Genomic DNA, 24,250 nt, shown 5'->3' with positions numbered 1-24,250 from the left:
TCTATATGCTACAGAACTGACCTTTTCGTTTTTCTGGGCCTTCGTTTTCTCATCTGTGCAATGAAAACAAATGGATTGAGAGCCTATTAAGTTTCAGGTACCAGGCTAGGTCCTGTGCAAAAGTGGTTCACAGAAATAGTTGCACAGCTATGATCTAACAGAATCATGACGAGGAGTTCTGTTTGAGAACTGTTTGATGCCTTCAGCTTGATGTAGGTGAGAAGCTGCCCCCTGAGAAACAAGTGAGATTTCTCCATTTCTATGGAAGCACATTCTACAATTCTATTCTGCCTTAAAATATATACAATTCTATTCTGCCTTAAAATATATACATTAATAAAATCATGTCGTACCCTTCTTTCTATAAACAGGCTTATTAAGTGTGCGGCATCACAATTGTAGTTTGTTAGAGTATTAAAGTCCATGAGAGGGAGCTCACCTCCCTCTGTGATAACCTAGATGGGTGGGATTGGGGGGAGGGAGGGGGTATTTGTATTCATATAGCCAATTCATTTTGTTGTACAGTAGAAACTAACACAATATTGTGAAGCGATTACACTCGAGTAAAAGATTTAAAATGAAACATAAAAAAAGTCCATAAGAAGAGGAACCCTATCCAGTGCCTTGTAGATAGTGCCTAAAAGATATTTCGAGGATAAATGAAGGGAAAAAATAATTTTTGTAAATATATGCATTCTTGCACACAATGGACAATTCAAAGATTTTTTTTTTAATGAGCACTATGTTTTGTATACTGCCACCTTTATTATTTATATAGTTTTCAACTTAGCATTTACTGAGAACCTAGTTGCTCCAAGTACTGTGCTAGGGGAGGTAACATTAAACAGACTTACATTTCTGGCAGTGTTAGCGTTATTCTTTTATTCTTGAGTGCAGTTATAGAATCTAGAACAGTTTTAATAGAATGGTAGAAATGGAAGTCATCTTGTAGTGAGTGCAAGAATGACTGGGAGTGAGGAAGAGGAAGTATCAGTTGGCAGATATTCTAGCAATGAAGCCTTAGGAAGTCTTCCTTGAGACAGACACAGAGCTGAACTGTAAAAAGTCGCATGGATATTTGTAGGAAGATGCCTGAGGAACATGGTCACAAATGGAGTGAGTGAATTCCTAAGGATATTATAGTTTGGCCTGTTAGACAGTAACCTTGTGGGCCTTAACATAAGTCATAAGTTATTTTTAAATGAAAGGTATGTAACATCTGAATTCCTAAAATCATGTCATCTATCCATTAAGATTATCTTTTCCAAATTTGTTTAAATTTGAAAATAAAATGCAAACATGAGGAGCTGTGACTTACCCATGTTTATAGCCTTGACATCTAGTTATATATAACCAAAGTTAATCCTTAATAAATGTTTGGGATTTCCCTGGTGGCACAATGGATGGGAAGCCCCCTACCACTGCAGGGGACACAGGTTCAATCCTTGGTCTGGGAAGATCACACATGCCAAGGAACAACTTAGCCCATGCTCCACAACTACTGAGTCTGTGCTCTAGAGCCCTTGAGCCTCAACTACAGAAGCCCACATGTCATAAGTACTGAAGCCCATGTGCCTAGAGCCCGTGCTCTGCAACAAGAGAAATCACTGCAATGAGAAGCCCGTATACTGCAACAAAGAGTAGCCCACCTCACCACAACTAGAGAAAGTCCGTGTCCAGCAACGAAGACCCAGCACAGCCAAAAATAAATAAAAATAATAAATGTGTGAAGAATGTATTTACGAGAGAGATTATGGTGAACTACGATCCATATGTATTCAGTAATTGGACATGTGCCATCTACCCTCACTGGCTTAAAGTCCTTCATTTACTTGCCTGAAGCTAGACTTGATCTTTCAGGATTATTTGCAATTCCAGCATTCTTAAAGTCTTTATCCCTTGGTGAAAGAATCTTTTTTGACTTTTGACAAAACTAATAACCTAAGTTGTATTGTTTTGGTGATTACTTATTGGAAAATTGTTTTCTTCCTTGAGGCTTGAATGATTTTAGTGGAACAAGTACGAGTGATGATAGCATCCATATTTGGACACTGGGAATTTAAGCTCAGTTTTATGTCAGTGTAAATTGAAGAAGTTTCTATTATGCTGAGAACCTTTATGATCTTTTGTGACATATGTGTGTTAGTCGCTCAGTCGTGTCTGACTCTTTGCAACCCCCATGGACTGTAGCCTGCCAGGCTCCTCTGTCTGTGGAGTTATTCAGGCAAGAGTACTGGAGTGGATTGCCATTTCCTTCTCCAGGGGATCTTTCTGACCTAGGGATCGAACCCCAGTCTCCTGCATTGCAGGCAAGTACTGTTATTTAAAATAGAATCGAGGCATTTTGATTTCCTTCATTGATATATTGAATTATATGGCAGTTCAATTTAGTCTTTTTAGTCATTCAGTACTTGGTGATATAGATGATATCATGTTAACCTAATTTCCTTATCATTCATATAAGATATGCTCACATGACTTTTAAGTTGATGAACACAACTTGGTAACTGCAGTATAGAATTTTATTTGTTTTAATGAGATTCCATTCACCTGAGTATAAATGTAAATACTCTCTTTAATTCAATGTTTAAGCCATTACTCCTTCTCTTCCTCCTCTTCCTTTTTTGCTTGGCCATTTAAACTGAGTTGATTTTTGAATGATTCTTATCTAAAGTTATTAATAGTTTCTTATTTTCCGTATATGTTGGTGCTTACCTTAGTGAACAGAGTTCCTTGTTGGTTTGATTTCACCATTTCCTTAAGTTTTATTTTCAAAACCTGGTTTCTTTTCAGGCTCTTACTCAGATCATGTCCTGAAATCTTCATGTAGAAAAATCATTTTTATTTTGCCTTCTCATTTTGATTTACATACTCCAGGTTTTGATATAGCAAGTTTACAAATTATCACAGAGAGAGGAGATTTAAAAGGTGCTGGCTACTTTGCTGTAGTATTATAGCTTCACAGTTTTTTCATAATTTCTCCATCTTGGTTCAGTTTTCACTTTGATTCGGATAGCCATTTTTCTTATAGAGAATTTTATTATTGGGGGAGGGATTTAGTATGCCCAAAGGCTTTTATGCTTCCCTTCTGCCAGCTGGATGCCAGATTTCTGGACCACATGTTCATTTGAATGGGTGATTTTAAACCCAATGTGTCAAGCATTTTCTAACTTATTTGCCGGACATGCATGAAAAGATATATTCAAAAAATTTTAAGCAATTCAGGATCCTCTGGCTTCCATGGGTAGGCAGTAATGAGCTTTCATATTGTAATTACAGGAAGCTGGGAAGAAAATTGAGAAACTGGTGATTTTTAGATTAGAATCCATGACTCTCTTACTGTGACATCTGAGAACTTTAAGTGTTGAAAAACTCAGCAGCGCTATTTGGTGACAAGTCTGGAACTGAGATTTGTGACAGATTTTGTTTTGAAATTAGACTTTAACATTGCTCCTTAATATTATCTACTTCATAGAATATTGGGATGATTGAATGAGATAATGAATATAAAACTCTTAACACAGTGTCTGGCACAAAATAGAGCTCCATAAGTGTTAACATCTAGAAATACCAGTTGTTTAATAACTAAGATACCACTTTAGAATACATCTTAAAGTCTGTTCAGCGAAACATTTATCCTTCTCATTGTGTTTTAGTGGTTATTTTGTGAACCCTAAACACACTCTTGGAATTTTTTACTCAATAAAATTTCCAGTATCTCAATTGATTTGAAATTGATATAGAGAATATTTTTAATGGAATAGTTGGTATATTTATTCTGACCACAGAGGACAGAAGGAGAAATGGACTCATAGACAGAAGTATGAAAAGAGAAACCAAAACCAAACATTGGGTTAGCAGGAGGAATATGCCAGATTGTATGTTTTGGCTAGCAATAGGCTGTGGCCAGGAAGGTCAGATGGTTATAAGCATGTGAGCTCAGTCTGATTCTAAAAAGGTTATAGAAATTAAAGAAGACTAGGTAGACCATAGTAGAAAAGTAGAGTCTAAAGTTTGTCTACAGTAGAGAGGAAATTTAGACAAAATCATGTGTGCAAAGGTGGTTTTCTCTGAAAACTGAAAGAGGGTGTTGAGGCAGTTGCATTGAAATTAATGGAAGACACAGGCCCACTGGGGTCAATAAGTCCTTATAATATTAGTACCAAGGGACTACCTTTTCCCAGGGATTCAAAGCTTCAGAGAGCACCCTTCTGGTTTTCAGAAGTGTGAAATTCACCCATAGCCAGGAATTAAGCTCAAACATGGAAACGTGATGTCAGTGAAAGGAACTAAATGAATCAGGACAATTGGGTTAAATGTTTGGAATCTTCCCACCCATCTGACCATAAGATATCAGATATGATGAAATCAGACTATGCACTCTTCATGTGTAAACTAACAATTTCAGGCATTTTAGCTAAGTAGATGAACCTTTCTGGGCCTCTCTGTTCAAGGCTGAAGTAATCAATAGTTTACTTTGCTCCTTACTGGCTTTGATAATTCTGCTGTAATTTACAGTTATTTGGGGTTGTTTTCATATTTGATATGGGCTTGATTTTTCTATGCCTTCCTTTTTAAAATCTGAAATCTGGATTTAAACTATACACCTTACAGAAGTAGAAACATAAGTTATTTCCTCATTTATTGAGACAAGCTAGAATTGAAGTTGATAGATTTCAGAATTGTTCTTAAAGAAGATGAGTATTATATTTCAGGGTTTAGGTGTTGCTTTCCATTCTCAGGGTACAATTAAAGAGATCTTTTTTCCAATTCCTTTCAATTTTGGGGGTTTTGTAATCTTTCCTTTGAGACTTGTTGACACTGACCTTGAAAGATAGAAAAGAACTATTCTACCTGGGCCAGGAAGACAACTGTATAATGATAGTATTATAGTTACACATCTTTCTTTAGTGTTAGCAAAGCCATTTACTACTTGTCCAAAATTCGGTTAAAAGATGTTAAAAGAACAGCCTATTTTACATTTTCTCTAAATTTTCCTATAAAGAAACACTCATAATTTCCAATCCAGTATAAATCACTCTGAAATATCGAGAGAGAAATGGAATTCTTATTTTAGAGGCCATTAAGGATATTCTCAGGACAGTATAAAGTTTGGGAAATAGAGAACTTAAGAGTCTGTCCTGTCTGTTCTCCAGACTCTTCACTTCTAATTCTTTTTAAAAATTTCAATTTATTTAAGCAAACAAATAAAAATATTCATCCATTTCTGCCACCCTCACCCCTGGCAGCCACCAATCTCTTTTCTGTATGAACACTTTGGTTTTATATATGTGTATGTATGTATTTTTTTCCATATGTAAGAGATCATATGGTATTTGTCTTTCTCTGACTTATTTCACTTAGCATAAGGCCTTCAAGGTCCATTCATGTTGTCACAAATGGCAGGATTTCATTCGTTTTTATGGCTGAATAATATTCCATGATATACATCACAGTTTCTTTATTCATGTACACTTGGGTTCTTTCTATGCTTTGGCTAATGTAAATAATGCTGCATTGAACATGGAGGTGCATATATATCTTCAATTTAGTGTTTTTGTTTTCTTCAAATAAATACCCAGAAGTGGGATTGCTGTATCATACGGTAGTTCTATTTTTAATTTTTTGAGGAACCTCCATACTGGTTTCCATTGTGTCTGTACCAATTTACATTCCCGCCAAGACTGCACTAATGTTCCTTTTTCTTCACATCCAAACCAACGTTTGTTATTTCCAGTCTTTTTGATAATAGCCTTTCTAACAGGTGTGAGGTGATAGCTCATTGTGGTTTCTCTGATGATTAACAATGAGCATCTTTTCATGTATCAGTTGGCCACCTGGATATCCTATTTGGAAAAATGTCTATTCAGATCTTCTGCACATTCTAAAATCAGATTCCTTGGCTTTTTTTGCTGTTGAGTTATAGGAGTTCTTTATGTATTTTGGATGTTAGCCCTATATCAGATACATGATTTGCAAATATTTTCTCCTGTTTAGTAGATTGCCTTTTTATTCTGTTGTTGGTTTCCTTTGCTGTGCAGAAGCTTTTTATTTCAGTGTGGTCCCACTTATTTTTTATTTTGTTACATTTATTTTTGGTGTCAGGTTCAAAAAATCATTGCCAAGATCTTTGTCAAGGAGGTTACCACCTATGTTTTCTTCCAGCAGTTTAGTGGTTTCAGGTCTTATATTTAAATCTTTAATCCATTTTGAGTGAATCTTTGTGTGGGTATAAGATAATGGTTTCGTTTCATCCTTTTGCATGTGGCTATCCAATTCTCCCAACACTGTTTATTGAAGACACTATCCTTTCCTCATTGTGCATTCTTGGCTTCTTTTGTTATAAATTAATTGACCATGTATGAATGGGTTTATTGATGGGCTCTATTCTTTTCCATTGAACTGTGTCTGTTTTTATGGAATACTGTAATTACTATAGCTTTGTAATATAGTTTGAAATCAATACCATGGCGTGATGCCTCCAGCTTTGTTCTTTCTCAAGATTCCTTTGGTTCCTTGGGGTCTTTTATAGTCCCATACAAATTTTAGGACTGATCCACTATTTTTGTAAACAGTCTCATTGGAATTTTGATGGAGCTTGTATTGAACCTGGATATTGCTTTGGGTGGTATGGACGTTTTCACAATATTAATTATTTCAATCCATGTGCACAGAATATCTTTTCATTTATTTCTGTCTTTTAAATTTCTTTCATAATGTCTTACAGTTTTCAATATATAGGTCTTTTACCTCCTTGGTTAAATGTATTCCTATGTATTTTCTTCTTTTTGATGCAATTGTAAATAGGATTGTTTCCTCACTTTCTCTTTCCAGTAGTTCATTATTAGTGTATAGAAACACAGCAAGCTTTTTTGTATTGATTTTGTATCCTACAACTTGCTTGAATTCACTTAACTAGTTTTAAAAGTTTTCTAATGGAGTTTTTAGAGTTTTCTATATATAATATCACATCATCTGCAAATACTTTTTCCCATTCTACTTGAATTTCTTTTTGTTTCTTTTTCTTGCCTAATTTCTCTGGATAGGATTTTCAGTATGACATTGAATAAAATGTGTCTGAAGATGTCACTTGTCTTGTTCCTGATATTAGCAGAAAAGCTTTAAGCTTTTAGTCATTGAGTATGATATTAGCTGTGGGCTTGTTGTATATGGCTTTTATTATGTTCCTCTATACCCTTTGTTGAGAGTTTTTATCATAAATGGGTCCTGAATTTTGTCAGATGATTTTTCTTGAGATTATCATATGATTTTTATCCTTCATTTTGTTAATGTTGTGTAGATGTTAAACCAGCCTTCTATCCCTGGAATAAATCCCACTTGACCAGGATTTTTAAAATAAATAAATAAATAAAAATTTTAAAAAATGAAATAAATTTCATTGAGGTATAATTGACATACATTATATTAGTTTCAGATATATTGCATACTGATTTGGTATTTGTATATTATATGAAGGTGTATGATCTTTTTAATGTATTATTGAATTCAGTTTGCTAATATTTTATTGAGGATTTTTGTATCTATGTGCATCAGGGATATTGACCTGTAATTTTCTTTTCTTGTGGCAGTTTTGGCTGGTTTTGATATCAGGGTAATGCCGGCCTTGTAAAATGAGTTTGGAAAAGAATCATTCTCTTCTATTTTTTGGAAGAGTTTGAGATGGATTGATATTAATTTTTCTTTGAATGTTTGGTAGAATTCACCAGTGAAGTCATCTGGTCCTGGACTTTTGTTTGTTGGGAGGTTTTTGATTACTGATGCAATCACCTTATTTGTTATTGGTCTGTTCTGGTTTTCTGTTTCATCATGATTTGGACTTAGTTAGTAGTGTGTTTCTAGGAATTTATCCAGTATTTCTAGGTTGTCCAATTTGCTAGTGTTTAATTCCTCAGAGTAGTCTCTTATAATCCTTTGTATTTCCTTGATATCAGTTGTAATATCTACTCTTTTATTTCTAATTTTGAGTCCTCTCCCTTTTTTTTCTTGGTGAATAACTCTTTACTAAAGTAGCCAGCTTTCCAATTAACTCTAGGCAGTTAGCTTACAGATATACATTACGGCCATGTGTATAATGTGAATGTGAAATCATGCTTCTAGCAACAATAACTTCTGAGATAGAGGATAGAACTCTTGTGTATTCTTGCTCAGGAAATTTACTTTCCCCGAAAACTCCCTTCAAGTCTACTAGAACTTTGGGCATTGATTTATTAAATTACTTGATCCTTGAAATCAGGGTGTGTTTGGTCCTCGTCCAGCTTTTTCAGCCATAAAGCTTTTTTCCTCTATCCTTTCACTAGTCTTATAAGTGCTCCTAAAAAGGATTGGAGGTTTTGTACTGAGATTGAGAGTCTGAATTTATTGGACACAATACCAGTGATGAAGTCAGGTAAGGATGCCTATGAGATAGTGATGAATCCCTTTACATGATCAAATCACGTAGATGCTACTTTAGTCTACCTCTCTGACAATAGTCATTCTTATGTGACTCACAAATTTGACTAGAGTTCCTTGAGCTGTTTGTAAGTATTTAAAAGATAATTAAACATTTTGTGATAGCTTCTGATGATTGTTTTGCAATTTGTGCACGTGTGTGTGTTGGTGAATAGTCAGTGTTCGACCAAATCTTATCAGTGAGTAAATTGGCCATGAAAATTCAATTGAGTTCAATTCAGTATGTACTTTGGGAGGAGTGTGAACATTTTCCAGTCACTGAGGTGCTGGTTAAAGTCCTGTGGCAAGAATTTACAGGATGCCGTTAGATGCAAAAAATTGCCGTCTAAATGTAATTCCTGGCATGCGCTTGTTCTGTAAGAAAATCTGAAAAAAAAGTCCTTGTTGAAATTTCAAGTATGTTTTTAAAAGGAATTTAAAAGATTGAGATTGAAAAGCATTTGAGCTACTTTGTAAAATTGGAATAGTTATGTGACCTTAATGATGGGGGTCATTGATAAATGTGTAATTAAAATGAAAGCAGGAAGCTGCACTTTCCATTTGTTTCTTTATCTACTTTTCACGCCAGCCTGATTTGAATCATTGCCTGTCATATCCTCCCAAAGCCTGTGAACTAGAGAGAAACACTCTGGCTTCCACCCACTTCTCTCTCATCTTTTCTTCTTCCAGAGTGTGTCAGGTGTGTAAACTTTGATAGTGTTGTGGGCTCCTTAAATAAAACAATTTTTCAAGGGCGGATCATTGTTAACCATACTGTGTTTATGGCCACTAAGTTTCTACTCTGCTTAAAATCTTTTATTTCTGTAGTAAGCACATACTCCTGGAGCCATTTTTAAGAATCTTCAGAAACTACCTACACCATAGTTTCTCTACCACAGTTATGAACCTGCTATCCTAGCTAGCCCACGTCTGCTCACCATCCTATAAAAGCTTCTCATCCTCATCTGTGCTGTTCCTCTCTCCAGGAAGTCTCTCTGACCCTCCACCCTCACCTAGGTTCTGCCCTCACCTAGGTCCTTCTCATTCTTTAAGGTCCAGCTCCACTTTCTCTTCTTAGAAAACTCCCTTGACAACTTCAGGCCTGAGTGATATCCTCTTCTCAGAACTCTCATCCCGTTTGTTGTTAATGTCATTGAATTTTGCTGTTAATTGTCTACATTACTGCTGCTGATGTTTCGTCGCTGAGTTGTGTCCGACTCTTTGTGACTCCCAAGAACCATAGAGCCCACCAGGCTCCTCTGTCCATGGGATTTCCCAGGCAAGAATACTGTAGTGGTTTGCCATTCCCTTCTCCAGGGGAGATCATTCCCACCCAGAGACTGACCCGGTGTTTCCTGTGTCTCCTGCTTGGCAGGTGGATTCTCTACCACTGAGCCACCTGAAAAGCCCCAGTTGTCTACATTGTTAGCTTTTATTTCACATCATGTTGTTCGTATCTCCCAAACTCCATAGAGGTTTGTTGAGTACAGGCAGTGTTTTAAACTCATCTGGTTCCCCCGATGCGTGTGACATAAGTCTGTGCCTATAGTTGGTGGACATAATGAATGTTTGTTGATTAACTGATATTTTCCCACATGAATATTTTTTTAATTTATTTATTGAGATATAGTTGATTTATGATATTATTAATATAAAAGTTTCAGGTATACAACATAGTGATTCACAATTTTTGAAAGATTGTACTCTGTTTATAGCTCTTATGAAATACTGGCTATATTCCCTGTGCTCTACAATATATTCTTGTAGCTCATTTTATGCATAATAGTTTGTAGCTCTTAACCCCCTACCCCTAAATTGCCCCCTCCCCTTCCCTCTCCCCAGTGGCAACCACTCATTTGTTCTATGTGAGTCTGCTTTTTTGATACTCATTTAATGTTTTTATTCCATATACAAGTGATAACATACAGTATTTCTCTAACTCATTTCACTAAGCTTAATACCCTCTAAGTCCATCCATGTTGTTGCAAATGGTAACATTTCATTCCTTTTTCTGGCTGAGTTGTATTCCATTGTATATGTGTTCCACATTTTCTTTATCCATTCATCTGTTGATGGACACTTAGGTTGTTTCCATATCTTGACTGTTGTAAATAATGCTCCTTTGAGCATTGGGGGTGCGTGTACATTTTCAAACTAGTGTTTTCAGTTTCTTGGGATATATACCCAGGATTTCCTGGATCATATGGCAGTTCTGTTTTTAGTTTGAGGAACCTCCATACTGTTCTCCACAGTGACTGCACCAATTTACACTTCCATTGACAATGTACAAGGGTTCCCTTTTTTCCACATCTTCACCAACATTTATTATTCCACATGAATGTTTTTAAAGACCTCATCTGTTTGAACTTTAGGGAATCATAATAGGTATTTTTTAAATAGATAAAATGAATGATGGTACAATTTTTTGTTTATTTTCACCACTCTCCCATCTCCATTCATGGCCAACCAATTGAATGTACAGTTCTCAGGACCAGGATTTAATCTTGTTCACCTTTGCATCCCCAGCACCTGGATCAGTGCCTAGGTCAGTTGGATACCCAATAAATATTTGTTGAATGAATCTTCAGCAAAATCACCCTACACATATTAAATGCAATCAGTCTTGTGACATTTTGTATTTCTTTCATCTCAAATGCTTGAACATTATAGGGTTTTAATTGCCAAATATATTAAGTTTCTGTTGTCTTCAATTTTAAATTCAGTTTTTTTGTTATCTTTTAGTGGCTCTGGGATTTCTGTTCCACAGACATAAGCAATTAACCAGTGCTTTTATATAACGACTGTGTTCAGAATCCAGTTTTAGGTTGTTTTTACATTAAACTGGATTAGTTTTAAATATTTACATGGCATTTATTAGCAAATTCTCATAATTTAATATATTATTTTTAAAGAGATAGATCTTTTTTTTTTTTTTTTAAAAAAAAGATGAACTCCTCTGACCAACAAAACCAATCACATATGTTGCCAGAGGTATGTTTGAAAGAGACACTGTAGCACCTGTTTTTTTTTTTTCCCCTTTTATGACCAGTGTATGAACTGAGGTTTTATGAAATAAAATAATGAAATATGAAATAAAATAATAAAATAATTGCTTTATGAAATAGAATAATTTGACTTACCTGATTTTTGCAAAAGATAAAGCTATTATCCTGGGAATATTGTGAAAAAAATTCAGTGAGGCTTTTTTTTTTTTTTTTTTAAAAAGCTTAATGAAAAAATTCTGCACATAGGTGAAATATCCTTATTTTCAGAGACTTATTTTTTGGTTCAGATAGAAAACTCAGTTTTCCATCAGATGCTTGTGAAATCATGGTTTCCATCTGTAGATCTGAGGACCTCTCATATGCTTAAAGAACACAGATTGGTGGACCACTAAGCAAAACACGTGAGGGAAATAGAACTTGAAGCAAATTCGAAAACTTGAAAGCTTTTAAACTTTGTCAGCCTGCCAATTCAAGCAGTGTGTGGCAGGCATGTCATATATTCATAGAGCCAAAATAAATGGCCACAAGGAATTCCGAGGTAATACAGATGTAAGGAAAGCTTAAAATGGAAAGAAAGAAAACTTTGTTTTCATTGTTTATTCAGGAGGTTGATAAATGAATTTAAAGAAATGCCTCTTGAGATATTGCTTTAGCTGCCAGAGAACATCTTTGTGATCTTCTGGACCAGGCATTGGCAATGTTTCTGTATTATGTGCTGATTTGTGAAGGGGAGGCAAAAGAAAGGAGGAGATGAGGAAAATGTAGCAAAAAGTGAGGGTGAAAGTAGCTGCTGTCAGTGACCTTGCAAGCCGCTCTGGAGCAAGGTGCTGTTTCCATTGTATCAGGTGAAAATATTTATTTATTTTGTTTTACCATCAAGAAAAATTCCATGAGAAAATGTGTGAACCTTTAAATATATGTAATATATATATATATTTTCATATTCTTTTCCATTATAGCTTATTATAAGATATTGAATATGATTCCCTATGCTATACAGTAGGACCTTGTTGTTTATTTGTTGATGTATAGTAGTTTGTATCTGCTAATCCTAAACTTCTAATTTATCTCTTCCTGTCCCTTTCCCCTTTGGTAACTGTAAGTTAGTTTTCTGTGTCTGTGAGTCTGTTTCTGTTTTATAAATAAGTTCATTTATATTGTATATTAAATTCCACATATTAGTGATATATGATATTTGTCTTTCTCTGTCTGACTTTTTGCACTTAATATGCTACTCTCTAGGTCCATCCATGTTGCTGAAAATGGCAATATTTCATTTTTTATGGCTCAGTAGTATGCCATTATGTGTGTGTATATGTATATGTATATATATATGTATATGTGTGTGTGTGTATATATATATATATATAGGCTTCCCTGGTGGCTCAGATGATAAAGAATCTGCCTGCAATGCAGGAGACCTGGGTTCGATCCCTGGGTTGGGAAGATCCCCTGGAGGAGGGTATGGCAACCCACTCCAGTATTCTTGCCTGGAGAATCCCCTTGGACAGAGCAGCCTGGCAGCCTACAGTCCATGGGGCTGCAAAGAGTCTGACGTGGCTAAGTGACTAAGCACGCACACACATACACATATATACACACCACATTTTCTTTATCCAGTCATCTGTTGATGGGTACTTGGACTTTTTCTTTATCTTGGCTATTGTACATAGTGCTGCAGTGAAACTGTCTTTTCCATCGTATCTTTTTGCCTCCTTTGTTGAAAATTAATTGACTATAGGTGTGTCAGTTTATTTTCTTGCTCTCTATTCTGTTCCATTGACACATGTGTCTGTTTCTGTGTCAGTACCACACTGTTTTGATTACTGTAGCCTAAAGTCAGGGAGCGTGATACCTCCAGCTTTTTTCTTTTTCTTCAAGATTGCTTTGGCAGTTTGGGGTCTTTTATGGCTCTATATTAATTTTAGGATTATTTGTTCCAATTCTGTAAAAAAAAAAAATCCCCTTTAAAAATCACATGAAAAAATACTTAGGAATAAACCTGACCAAGGAAATAAAAGACGTATATTCTGAAAACTATAAAACATTGATAAAGGGAATTGAAGATGATTTAAAGAAATAGAAAGATATCCCATGCTCTTGTATTGGAAAAATTGGCCATGCTACCCAAAGAAATCTACAGATTTAATGCAATCCCTATCAAAATAATCATGACATTTAAAAAAATCCAAGATAAGATATTGTTGCTATCAAAAGAGCAGTAATAGACCATTCTTTATGGAAACTGAGTGCTGTATATATCAAGAATTTCAAATATTAATCAGATCAGATCAGTTGCTCAGTTGTGTCTTCAACTTGAAAGCTAGAATTATGAGAAAATACTTGACTTTACGTGTCTGATAGATATGAAACTGACAGAGGTGGCCAAAGCTCAGTCAGCCTAGAAGGTGCTCAACTGACAAAACTCCTTGCTTGAAAGGGTTAGTTATCATTTAATCTTTGACCTTTCACAGTAAGAATCCCAAGAAATGCTTAAATGCTCGAATTTGAAATGAGAAAAACTAAGTAAGACATGGTCTCTATTTTTATGGAATTTACAATCTAATAAGGGAGAAAAGTTAAGAGCCTATAATAAAAGTGTGATCCGTACCATAAGAGAGATACAATATTGTGACATGATTAAGAAGGTGGGCTCTGGTTTCAGACTGGTGGGTTTGAACCATGTCTTGATGGTAGCTACATGAAGTTGTATAAGACTCAACCCTTCCCCACCTGTTTCCCCATCTATAAAATGGGAACAGTAGTACTCTCTTCAAGAGGAATCCTAAAGGCAGTAAAACTTTGTAATTTCTGGGATACTGCTTTTAGTGACTTGTTTCTATTCAATAATGTTTGAGTGTGTGTTTAAGAGTGTTGTTAAGTTACGGTGCTTGGTGTACCATTCATGGGTGAATTGGAGGCCCATGTTAGAATACCTAGAGTCTGCTTCCAGCCCTTCATAAACTCGCATAATCATTCTACTTAACTAGGTCTTTTGTTTCTTCTCTATTTAAGTGAGCATAGGAAGTTCCATGACTGCAGGGACCTTATCTGTCTTGTTCCACATCTAGAATAGTGCTTGGCATATAGTAGACATGGATAAATGTTGGTATAGCACAACTTGGAGATATTATGAAGATGGCACTACAATATGTGTGAACATAACTTTGAGAAGGAATCATAAGTACTACACAGAAATGCTTGATTTTCCTTCTTTAAGAATCCTGAGAGAGATAAGAGATAGGAAACTGCTACATTTCTCTACCAGGATCTAAGAATGAGATTTAGAGGCAGAGAATCTTGCCAGGAGCTGTGCTTCTACCACTAAAGGCTTTGTAACTTCAGATAAATAATTTAACCTCCTTGAACTTCATTTCTTTCTCTGGTCTTTTTTAGGTTATCTCCTATGCTATAGAGTATTTTTTAGGGCTCCAAAGATCAATGAGCTAAAAACACTTGTGAGCTGCAAATACTATACAAGTACAAATGTACTAAGAAATGGTAACTTTTTAAGTTCTTCCTTAGAATCATGAAAAGCAAAATTGCATTCCTATTACTCAAGTCTAAAGTAGTGAAGATAAAGTTGTGTGAAGATAAAGTTGTGTTGTCTCCCAAACAAAGTTGATTTTTAAAATGGACCCCCTCATCCCCGGCTTTTTACACAGATGAGCAAAGCTGCACGAGGGAACGAACGTCTCTGCGCTGTCACACCAGCTCTTTTTAGCTGTTGCACCTAGCTGGTTCTGTGCCAGCTCCAAAAATAGTTCCAGTCTGAAGGAAGACATGCAGACAAGTTCTGGCTGGAAATGTTTTGAGGAACTGGCCAGGGGCCCATCAGAGGTTACAGGCCAATTTTAAAAATGAAGAAAATTCCTTCTCCCATTCCCTCTGTCTTATATAAAATGCATGGCCAGAGTTCAATTCCTGTTTGTATTTTTCCTTTGTCAAAGTTTAAAGTTCAAATGTATTATTTATTACTGTTTCTGTACTTGATAGACCGATAGAAAAAAATCTTCCTCCAGAACCTCACTCACTGTCTTACGCACTGAGAAAAAAAATATTATATAGATATATATTCTTTTTTGTTATTTTTTCTTTCAAATATATTTAGGCAACCTATATGATTTAGTTATAGGACTAAATTTGACTACTTCTTTAAATATAAACTTACAAACTCACAGGACATACTCATTTAGAAGTATTTTCTATAATACAAATGTGGAAATGAATTTACTCTTGAAGTTCAACTTAGGAATACTACTTGGAAGAATTTGTATCTAAGAAAGAAAAGATTGGGGTAGCCAGTTCTATCATCTGTGAGACTTTTTTGTTGTCGTGTCTCTTTAGACTTAACAAATAGCTTTTTCAATATATAATTCACATACTGTCCAGTTCACTCATTTAAACTATACAGTTTAGTGAATGGGCTTTTAGTATATTTGAAACCTTGCAGCCATCACCACTATCTAATTCCAGAATATTTTCATCGCCCTCAAAGGAGACCCTATACACATTCAGTAGTCATTCCACTTTCTTCTCTTCTCCAGGCTCTTACAACCATTAACTTGCTTTCTGACTCAGGATTTAATATCAATGGAACCATACAGCATGTGGCCATCATGACTGGCTTCTTCCACTTAGCATCATTTTTTCAAGGTTCATTCATGTTGTGGCATGTGTCAATACTTTATTCCTTTTTAGGATAGAATAATATTTCATTGTGTGGATATATCACATTTTGTATGTCCACCCATCTGCTGATGGACACTTTGAATGTATCCACCTCTTGGCTACTATGAATAGTGCTGCTTTGAACATGAGTGTACAAATATGTCTTCAAGACCCTGCTTTCAGTTCTTCTGTGTCTATACCTAGGCATAGAAGTGCTCAGTCATATGGTAACTGTTCAACAGTTTGAGGAACCATCAGACTGTTTGCCACAGCAGCTGCACTATTTTACATTCCCACCACCAATGTTCAACAGCCCCAGTTTCTCCAATTTTTCTCTCTTTTTTATTGTAGTCATCCTAATGGATATGAAGTGGTATCACTTTGTGATTTTCATTTGTATTTCCCAATCTGGCTGCTTAAATTAAAGAATATACTTTAAATGTTTTGCTAGAGGTCATTCACCTGACAACCTTAACCCTCCAGAACATACTGCATGGAACATATTGCAAAAGGGTTTCCAAATCTGTAAGAGTAGTCACACACCACACACCTTCTTCATGAAAGCCTGGTATTTTGTCCCCAGACCTCTCTTATAGCGAATAACTAACTCTTAATTAACATTCACGATTATGTAGTCCAGAAAGGAGCTGGACAGTCCACCATGGCAGATACTATGGCAAGAAGGGAAGTTAGAGTAGAAGTGACGATTAACAATCTGCTACTGAAAGAGAACTATAATACTTCCCAGGACATTTATAACCCTAAGTCTTCAACCAGAGGTCAAATTATGCTCAGGACTTTTTAAGAAGGCAAAGCTACATATAATACATTTTGGAAATATTTCCATGAAGAATGACTTAGAGAAACACGTTTTGCTCTTAAATGGATAAGCTTGGGTTTTCCGTATATTTAATTTCCTCATGGTATCTGAAAAATCAGGTGAAGGTAAAGATAAACCGAAAATTCAGATTTTGTAAAATTACTGAAGAAACTGTTTAAAAACAATACTGGATGCTTGGGGCCAGTGCACTGGGACGACCCAGAGGGATGGTACGGGGGGGGGAGGAGGGAGGAGGGTTCAGGATGGGGAACACGTCTATACCTGTGGCGGATCATGTTGATATATGGCAAAACCAATACAATATTGTAAAGTTAAAAAATAAAATAAAAATAAATGAAAAAAAAATGAAATGTTTTCAAGAACTTTAATACTGCTTTTTTGATGGATTAACAATTGGTTGATTTGTCTGATACTCCGAGCTTACTTTGGCTTTAGAAAATCCCAGTTAATTTTGGTACGTGTTCATGGCAGAATGCTGGTAAATTAACATTTATCTTCTCTGAGTTCCTGGAAATTGTTGCTGGCTGACAGTGGGTTGAAGTGCAAACCCTAAAACTGCACAGTATTCAATGTATGACCAGTGTATGGAACAGTGTGTTCTGTCTCACTTATTTGTCCACGCTGAAACTTCCTTCTGAGTTTCTCAATATCCCTTCATAAAGACTGAGACCTAAATAGAGAATACACAGAAAAAAATGAATCCAGCATCATTTCAAGGGTTTCTTTCTTGAACTGAAGCACATTTTTCATTTCGCAGTGTTTCCCCTACCTCATTTGCAGTGGGTCTCCAGCTAGTTATGTCATGACTGTTTTATATGATCATCAACAATTACATTTCAAGTACACAGTGTCCTCTTTCTGATTTCTGGATTCTGAGAGCAGAACGAGCCTTCAGCCAGACCGTAGTAAAGCCAGTTTAATGGTAGGCCTTTGGTAGCCTCTAAAAGCTGGAGACACACAGGTGTCTAAAGGTGCATAAAGGGATGTCACGTCAGGGTCTGGCATTTTCTGTGCAGTGGAACCCCAAATGAATTTCTGCCCCCAAACAGATCAAAATGCAACAGTCTTTTTTTCTTTTTAATTGGGCTGTTGCCAAGTCTTATATTTCAACAGTAAGTCAAAGAGGTGGCTTTCTTTTACTAGTAGAATTCTACACTGGGAAATGGCCTTCTTAGTGACAATGGCTGACTATGCTGTGCTGCGCCGTCAGTATGTAGATGAATGCGTGTGTGCTTAGTTCCTCAGTCATGTCCGACTCTTTGCACCCTACGGACTATAGCCCACCAGGCTCCTCTGTCCATGGAATTCTCCAGACAGTAATACTGGAATGGGTTACCATTTCCTCCTCCAGGGGATCTTCCTGACCCAGGAATTGAACTGGTGTCTCCTGTGGCTCCTGCATTGCAGGCAGTTTCTTTACTGCTGAGTGACTGGGGAAGCCCCAGTATCTAGATGCTTCCTGTTTTAAAGAGGTTATGTTACTTTTTTTTCCAAATCTAGAGTTTAAAACAAAAGCATTGTGTTAAATTAGCTAATTTTAATTTATTTTATTTTTGCAGGTTTCTGGAAAGTGCCTTTTCTGAAAACGCTGAAGCTTGGATTCCACCTCAGAGCTGTATCTTTCTAAACCCCTCTCCCTACCACCATCACTGCCACCTCTCCCCGCCTGTGCCCCCAAATTTTCTCAATTTTCATAGTCATTTTCTCTCCTCCTGATTTGGCAACCAAAAGAAAAATCTGGCAGTTCTAACATCCTACCAATCTTAATCTTTAACTCCAAGATATAGGAAGAAAACCTTTTCTCCCCTTGATCTGAGACCATTCCACAAATTGACGGGCAGCCAGCAGCATATGCTCTTTTGTAAGAATAATTGAAAACATCAACTGGAGAGCACAGAATCCTTTTGAAATTCTGCCAGTTATTTGAAGTAACTTTGGCAGAGGAAAAACAAAACACTCAATATCTTAATGTTGACAGTTGCCTTCTTAGGAGTTGGTCTCTAATTTGACTTTTAGTTATTCTGATACAATTTGTATTTTACGGTGGGATTTTTGTTTGACCACTCAGACCGAATTTGACTTAATTCAACCCTAAGTGCTAACATTCGCTTTCAGTATGACGGCTTTCAGTATTGCCCTGGTTCGTGATGCCAAGTGGCTGACTTTGGAAGTGTGTAGAGAATTTCAGAGAGGAACCTGCTCTCGAGCTGATGCAGATTGCAAGTTTGCCCATCCGCCAAGAATTTGCAATGTGGAAAATGGTCGCGTGGTGGCTTGTTTTGATTCTCTAAAGGTGAGTCTCATCTAAATGCATATCATTTAAAATCGACACTTGTTGATTTCTGGGCATTTTGAAATATGTTGTACTTTGAAATTAGTCAAGTTAATAATAGTATGCAAGTGATAAGTTTGTTTGTTTTTTAAGGCAGGATGGAGACTTTGCATTTGTAGAACTAAGCCAGACTAAAGCACACCCATCAAAGCTCACTGACCAAGATAGATAGAGAAAAAAGTTCAAGAATTTTTGTAGGAGAAACTGTAGCCTTGCTTTACTTCTGTATTTATTATTTAGATTTTTAATGCAGTAATCATAATTCTCAGATTAACTTAGAGAAGTCCTTACTGAAATAGCTTATTATCTGTGTTACCAAAAGATACTTGGCAGGGACCAATCAGAGGGTAAATAAAGTCAGATGGAGAGAGTAAAATGTGAAAATCTCATCATCCAGGAGGAAAATGATGGCATTTTGAATTTTCTTAGTCAAAGTCTATTTTGAACCTTTAACTTGAACTTACTGCTATAATACTAGGTTCATATCATTTTCTTCCTAAATAGCTGATGGACCAATTTCAGATTTGTGAGCACATTTTATAAGGAAAGTTTTATTGCCAGGGTTATCAAACCTGAATATTATGTAGTAGAGTACAAATAAAATATGAGGGAGGATGAAATATTATATAGAATAGAACATATATGATTGCAGAACAAAAAATATATTGATTTCCATGTTTTATTCATGATTATCCTTAAATTAGGGGTAAACATGTACAAATTAAAGCATAGGAGTTAAAAATGGTCATAGATTCCTGGTTTAACTAATAAGATTTGCTATGATGCATTTGAGATTTTTTCCAAAATATGTTAAAATGAATTGATATTAATAAGAACCTTTTCAATTTCTTAATACTGTTTTACCTTCATCAAGACCAATTTTATCTCATTAACATTTTTATTTATGGCTGCATTGGCTAATAGAGATGTATTCTTTTGTATGATCACTTATTCAGAAAACATTTTATCATGATATCCTATTTAAGTAGTTACTTTTGCTTATGTTTTGATTGCTAGTTTTTGTTTCAAACCATTCCAGTTCAAGAATGGGCACTAGTTATAAAGATCATGGCAACTCCTAACATTGAAAATGTCTGAATTGCTCTTTTTGTAGCAGATATTCCGACCAAAGGGCTTATTCTGTTTTCTTTATTTCATTTTCATTCAAGTTTCATCTATAATTATTTTACGTATTATTTAAATCATTTGTGTATTATTTAAATCAAGGACTGGGCAGTGCCTTGAATAGAAAAGAGCACTGGACTAGTTCGGGAGTAGGAGGGAAGGAAATGTCTTTTAGCCAGTCCATCTGGAGGGTTCACCACTGCACTACGCACTTTACGTATCTTGTTTCAGAAGTTCCAGACAAAGCTTGAGTTGCTTCATTTCTAATGCATGGATAATTCTTCTCTCCCTAACTTCCATGATTATTGCTGAGATTCCAGTAAGATGACATAAATGAAAAACCATGTATCACTATAAAAATGAATTAAGGCCTTCCCTGGCGGTCCAGTGGTTAGGACCTGGTGCTTTCGTGTCATGGCCCCAGATTCAGTCCCTGGTCAGGGAAGATCCCACTAGCCAAGTGGCATCCCTCCTCCCCGCCCAAAAAGTGAATTAAGTGCAAAGTTACCTTCTTACTATTAACTAAACTGTTGTTTTAGGAGTTCTTCAAAACAGTTGTTTAGTTAAGGCTCTATTATTTAAAACTACACATTCATGTTTCAAAGGGACACGCTCGTATCCTCAAGCAAAGTATCACTGTCTTTATGGCTTGCTCTTAAAAATAGAGTTCCTTGCAGGCTTTGTAAATTCTATCTTTTCAGGCATCTGGCAGGAAGAGATGTGTGATCTTACTAATCATTGATATAGTTCACATCGATTTTCCCATTTAAAGGCAAAAGAATGCCATAATGGAAACATTTTGAAGAAAAGTAATACAGAGCATGATTGTTAACAAAATGCAATACTGCACTACCACTTTAAAGCTTGGAAAATGTTTAGTTCAAAAACTACATAGACACTGGCCAATGGATACTAATAAGCCACTTAATTGTTTAAATACACGGTTTACTCACTGTATCCAGTGTTTTTAAAATAATTTTTGATATGTTAAAATTTTGATGACCAGACACACAGGATAAAGACGATTTGCATAATCCTTACATTCTCAAATTTTAATGAAAATCTTAGAATTTCAAATATACAATGCCTTTAAAAAAATTAATTTGCCATTTAGATAGCACATACATCACAGTTCCATATCTGCACAAAAGCTTTGTAGTCCTGCTGTATTATTCCTTATCCGCGATATACACAAAAACCATACCATGGTATGCATGAAAACTATGCATGAAAACAGTTGACCTAAGTGGGTTGTACTACTACCATATCTACAATACACAAATAACATACCTCGATGGTTACTGCAGCATTCACTACCCACTTTGAGTTTCTGTGATTGAAACACTTTTGAAATGTATCTGTGTACTGTTTCTTCTTCCATGAGTGGTTAAATAACTGAAGCAATCACTTGATGAGCTTTGGGTGACTGCTTTTGGTTTTTTGGTTTTTATAAGGATTCCATTAGCACTAAGTACTCTACCAGATGATGATGGTTCTTTGCCTTCATAATAGGCATAGTAGTTAACAATATCCTATACTCATCTCATAATGAGGGAATGTTAGGAAAATAAGGAGGTTAAGCTTGATGGCTAATTGTGCATTATGCTGAAGTGCTGGGCCTATCACTCTATGAATGTTGAGTATTCAGTGATGAAGCATGCACCATCTTCAGTTAGAGATCTAGACATCACAGCCCATAGATTAATTTCCAGCTACATAAGAGTCTCATTTCATGTTGATATGTAGCTGTTTTTCTTATAACTCAGTTGCCTAGTCCACTTGGCACAATTGATTTCAGAAAGTATTGCTTAACCCATTCTGTGCCAAATTCTTGATATTACAGTTCACAATTAATCTAGGTTAGTATTTTTAGTGACTCTCCCTTGACTTTAACAAAAGATCGTCACAGAAAATACCAACCCAAAATCTGTGATTGTTTTCATAGCCAGTATTATCTTCCTCCATACTTGAAGCAGTGTGATATCTGCCACTTGTTATCCAGGAAGGATATAAATTCTGTCATTATCTAATTATGAAAGGTCAACATCCATCACATCTGCCCACCCCACTTACTACCTTGTGTAGTTTTTTAACAAAAATTTCCTGGCAGGGGCCTTAGCAGCTGGCATAGTCACAGGACAGCCGTGTCAACCTATAAACATTCCTAGAAGATGGGAACTGAGCGAGGAAAAACAGAAAACAGTGCCACACTGTCTTCAAATATTGCATATGATCACAAGCATAATAATAATATTTCGGCAAGTGAAACCAGTTGTATAGGTATATGGATGTGAATATATCCTGTTAGGTCCTGAGTTAACATTGTCCTGAGTTACCAGTATATTCTGTGTGATTATCACTAGTCACAGCAGTTTCCATCAATTTATAATTTGATTATTTTTGACTGAATATTTACCTCACCCCTGTTTGCTCAGGGAAAATTTAGCAGGAGCAGAAGACTCCTAGCAACATAATCCCAAGGGCTTCTGGATTATTCAAGTTTTAGAACCATGTATGAGCCTGATCAGAGAGGTCTGCCTGCACTGGAAAGAATATATAGACACCACCTGTCATCCTGAGACTCAAGGAAAGTAACATTTTACTTAAGGATCTTCTTACATTACTGACGTTAAAAAGGAAGTATCTTTGACCAGTAAAAGTCAATGCTATTTTGGACATTTCAAAAACCTCTCTTGAAAGAAAAATGGAATTAAAATCAGCATCCAAGTAAATACATATTGATGGCTCAGCCTCAGTTTAAAGTTTTTATTTTGAAGTAATTTTAGGCTTATAGAAAAGTTTCAAAAATAGTATAAGGAGTTCCTGCATACCCTTCACCCAGCTTCCTGTAATGTCAACAACTTACATACCATACATAGCACAGTTATCAAAACCAGGAAATAACTCTAGTTCGATACTATTAAGTAAATTAGAGACGTTATTTGAATTTCACAAATTTCCCTCCTAATGACCTTTCTGGGCTCCAGAATTCAATCCAGGACCCCACATTCTGTTTGGTGATCATGTCTCCTTAGTCTTCTCCAATCTGTGACAGTTACTCAGTCTTTCCATATCTTTCATGACCTTGGCACTTTGGCTGAATACTGGTCACTCATCTTATAGAATGCCTCTCAATTTGGGTTTGTCGAATGCAATGTCATGATTTGATTGAGGTCGTGCATTTTTTGGCGAGAAAACCATAGAAATGATATGCATATTTGAGGGTACTTGATGTATCTCCTCTCTCATGGTTACCTTTATCACCTGCTAAAGATGGTGTCTGCTGGCTTTTCTGCTGTAAAGTGATCAGTTCTCCTTTTGTGAAAATCGATAAATATCTTCATTTATTCAACATCTCCTCAACATTACCATTGATTGAAGGGTCACCCAGTATCCAAGCTGTCAAAATGTGGAAAAGTATTCATCTTAGAAGTCTCTACTTACAGTCAATCAAGAAAGATAGGGAGGAGAAAATGGACCATAAGAGAGAAACAGCAGCAACTGGCCACCACAAAGACAGAACTGTGGAGAATGGGAAGCCCAAGAAATGTTGTGATGTGCTTGTCCTTGTCACCTGCTCCTATGGAGCGGCCCCTGCGCTGGAGTCAGCACCGCCCCTGCCCCTCCGCCCCCAGCACCTCTAACTTCTGCATCAGGAAACAGACTTTCTGCCTTTTGTTTCATGATAAATAACATTTTCCCCAATTTAGAAAGTTATTCATCTTTATGAAGGGAAGGAAAAATACAAAAGAAATTTTTAAAATCATACACAAGAAGATACAAATAAAGTGTAATAAACTGTAATAAAATGTCATCCCCAGTACC

General features: G+C 36.0%; 1 protein-coding gene across 8 annotated transcripts in view; it reads left to right on the top strand.

The window, feature by feature from the left end:
- MBNL3 (muscleblind like splicing regulator 3) overlaps positions 1-24,250 on the top strand; it is a 120,818-nt gene that overhangs the window by 32,455 nt on the left and 64,113 nt on the right. For all 8 annotated transcript variants that reach the window (XM_055564768.1, XM_055564774.1, XM_055564773.1 and 5 more), the window contains exons 2-3: positions 18,528-18,583; positions 19,065-19,261. In XM_055564768.1, coding sequence (XP_055420743.1) covers positions 19,085-19,261 — 177 coding nt within the window. In that variant the 5' untranslated portion in view covers positions 18,528-18,583; positions 19,065-19,084. The remainder of the gene's footprint in view (positions 1-18,527; positions 18,584-19,064; positions 19,262-24,250) is intronic.

The sequence above is a fragment of the Bubalus kerabau genome, chromosome X, assembly GCF_029407905.1.
Source record: "Bubalus kerabau isolate K-KA32 ecotype Philippines breed swamp buffalo chromosome X, PCC_UOA_SB_1v2, whole genome shotgun sequence".
NCBI lineage: Eukaryota > Metazoa > Chordata > Mammalia > Artiodactyla > Bovidae > Bubalus > Bubalus kerabau.
This window is presented reverse-complemented; position numbering and strand designations above follow the sequence as displayed.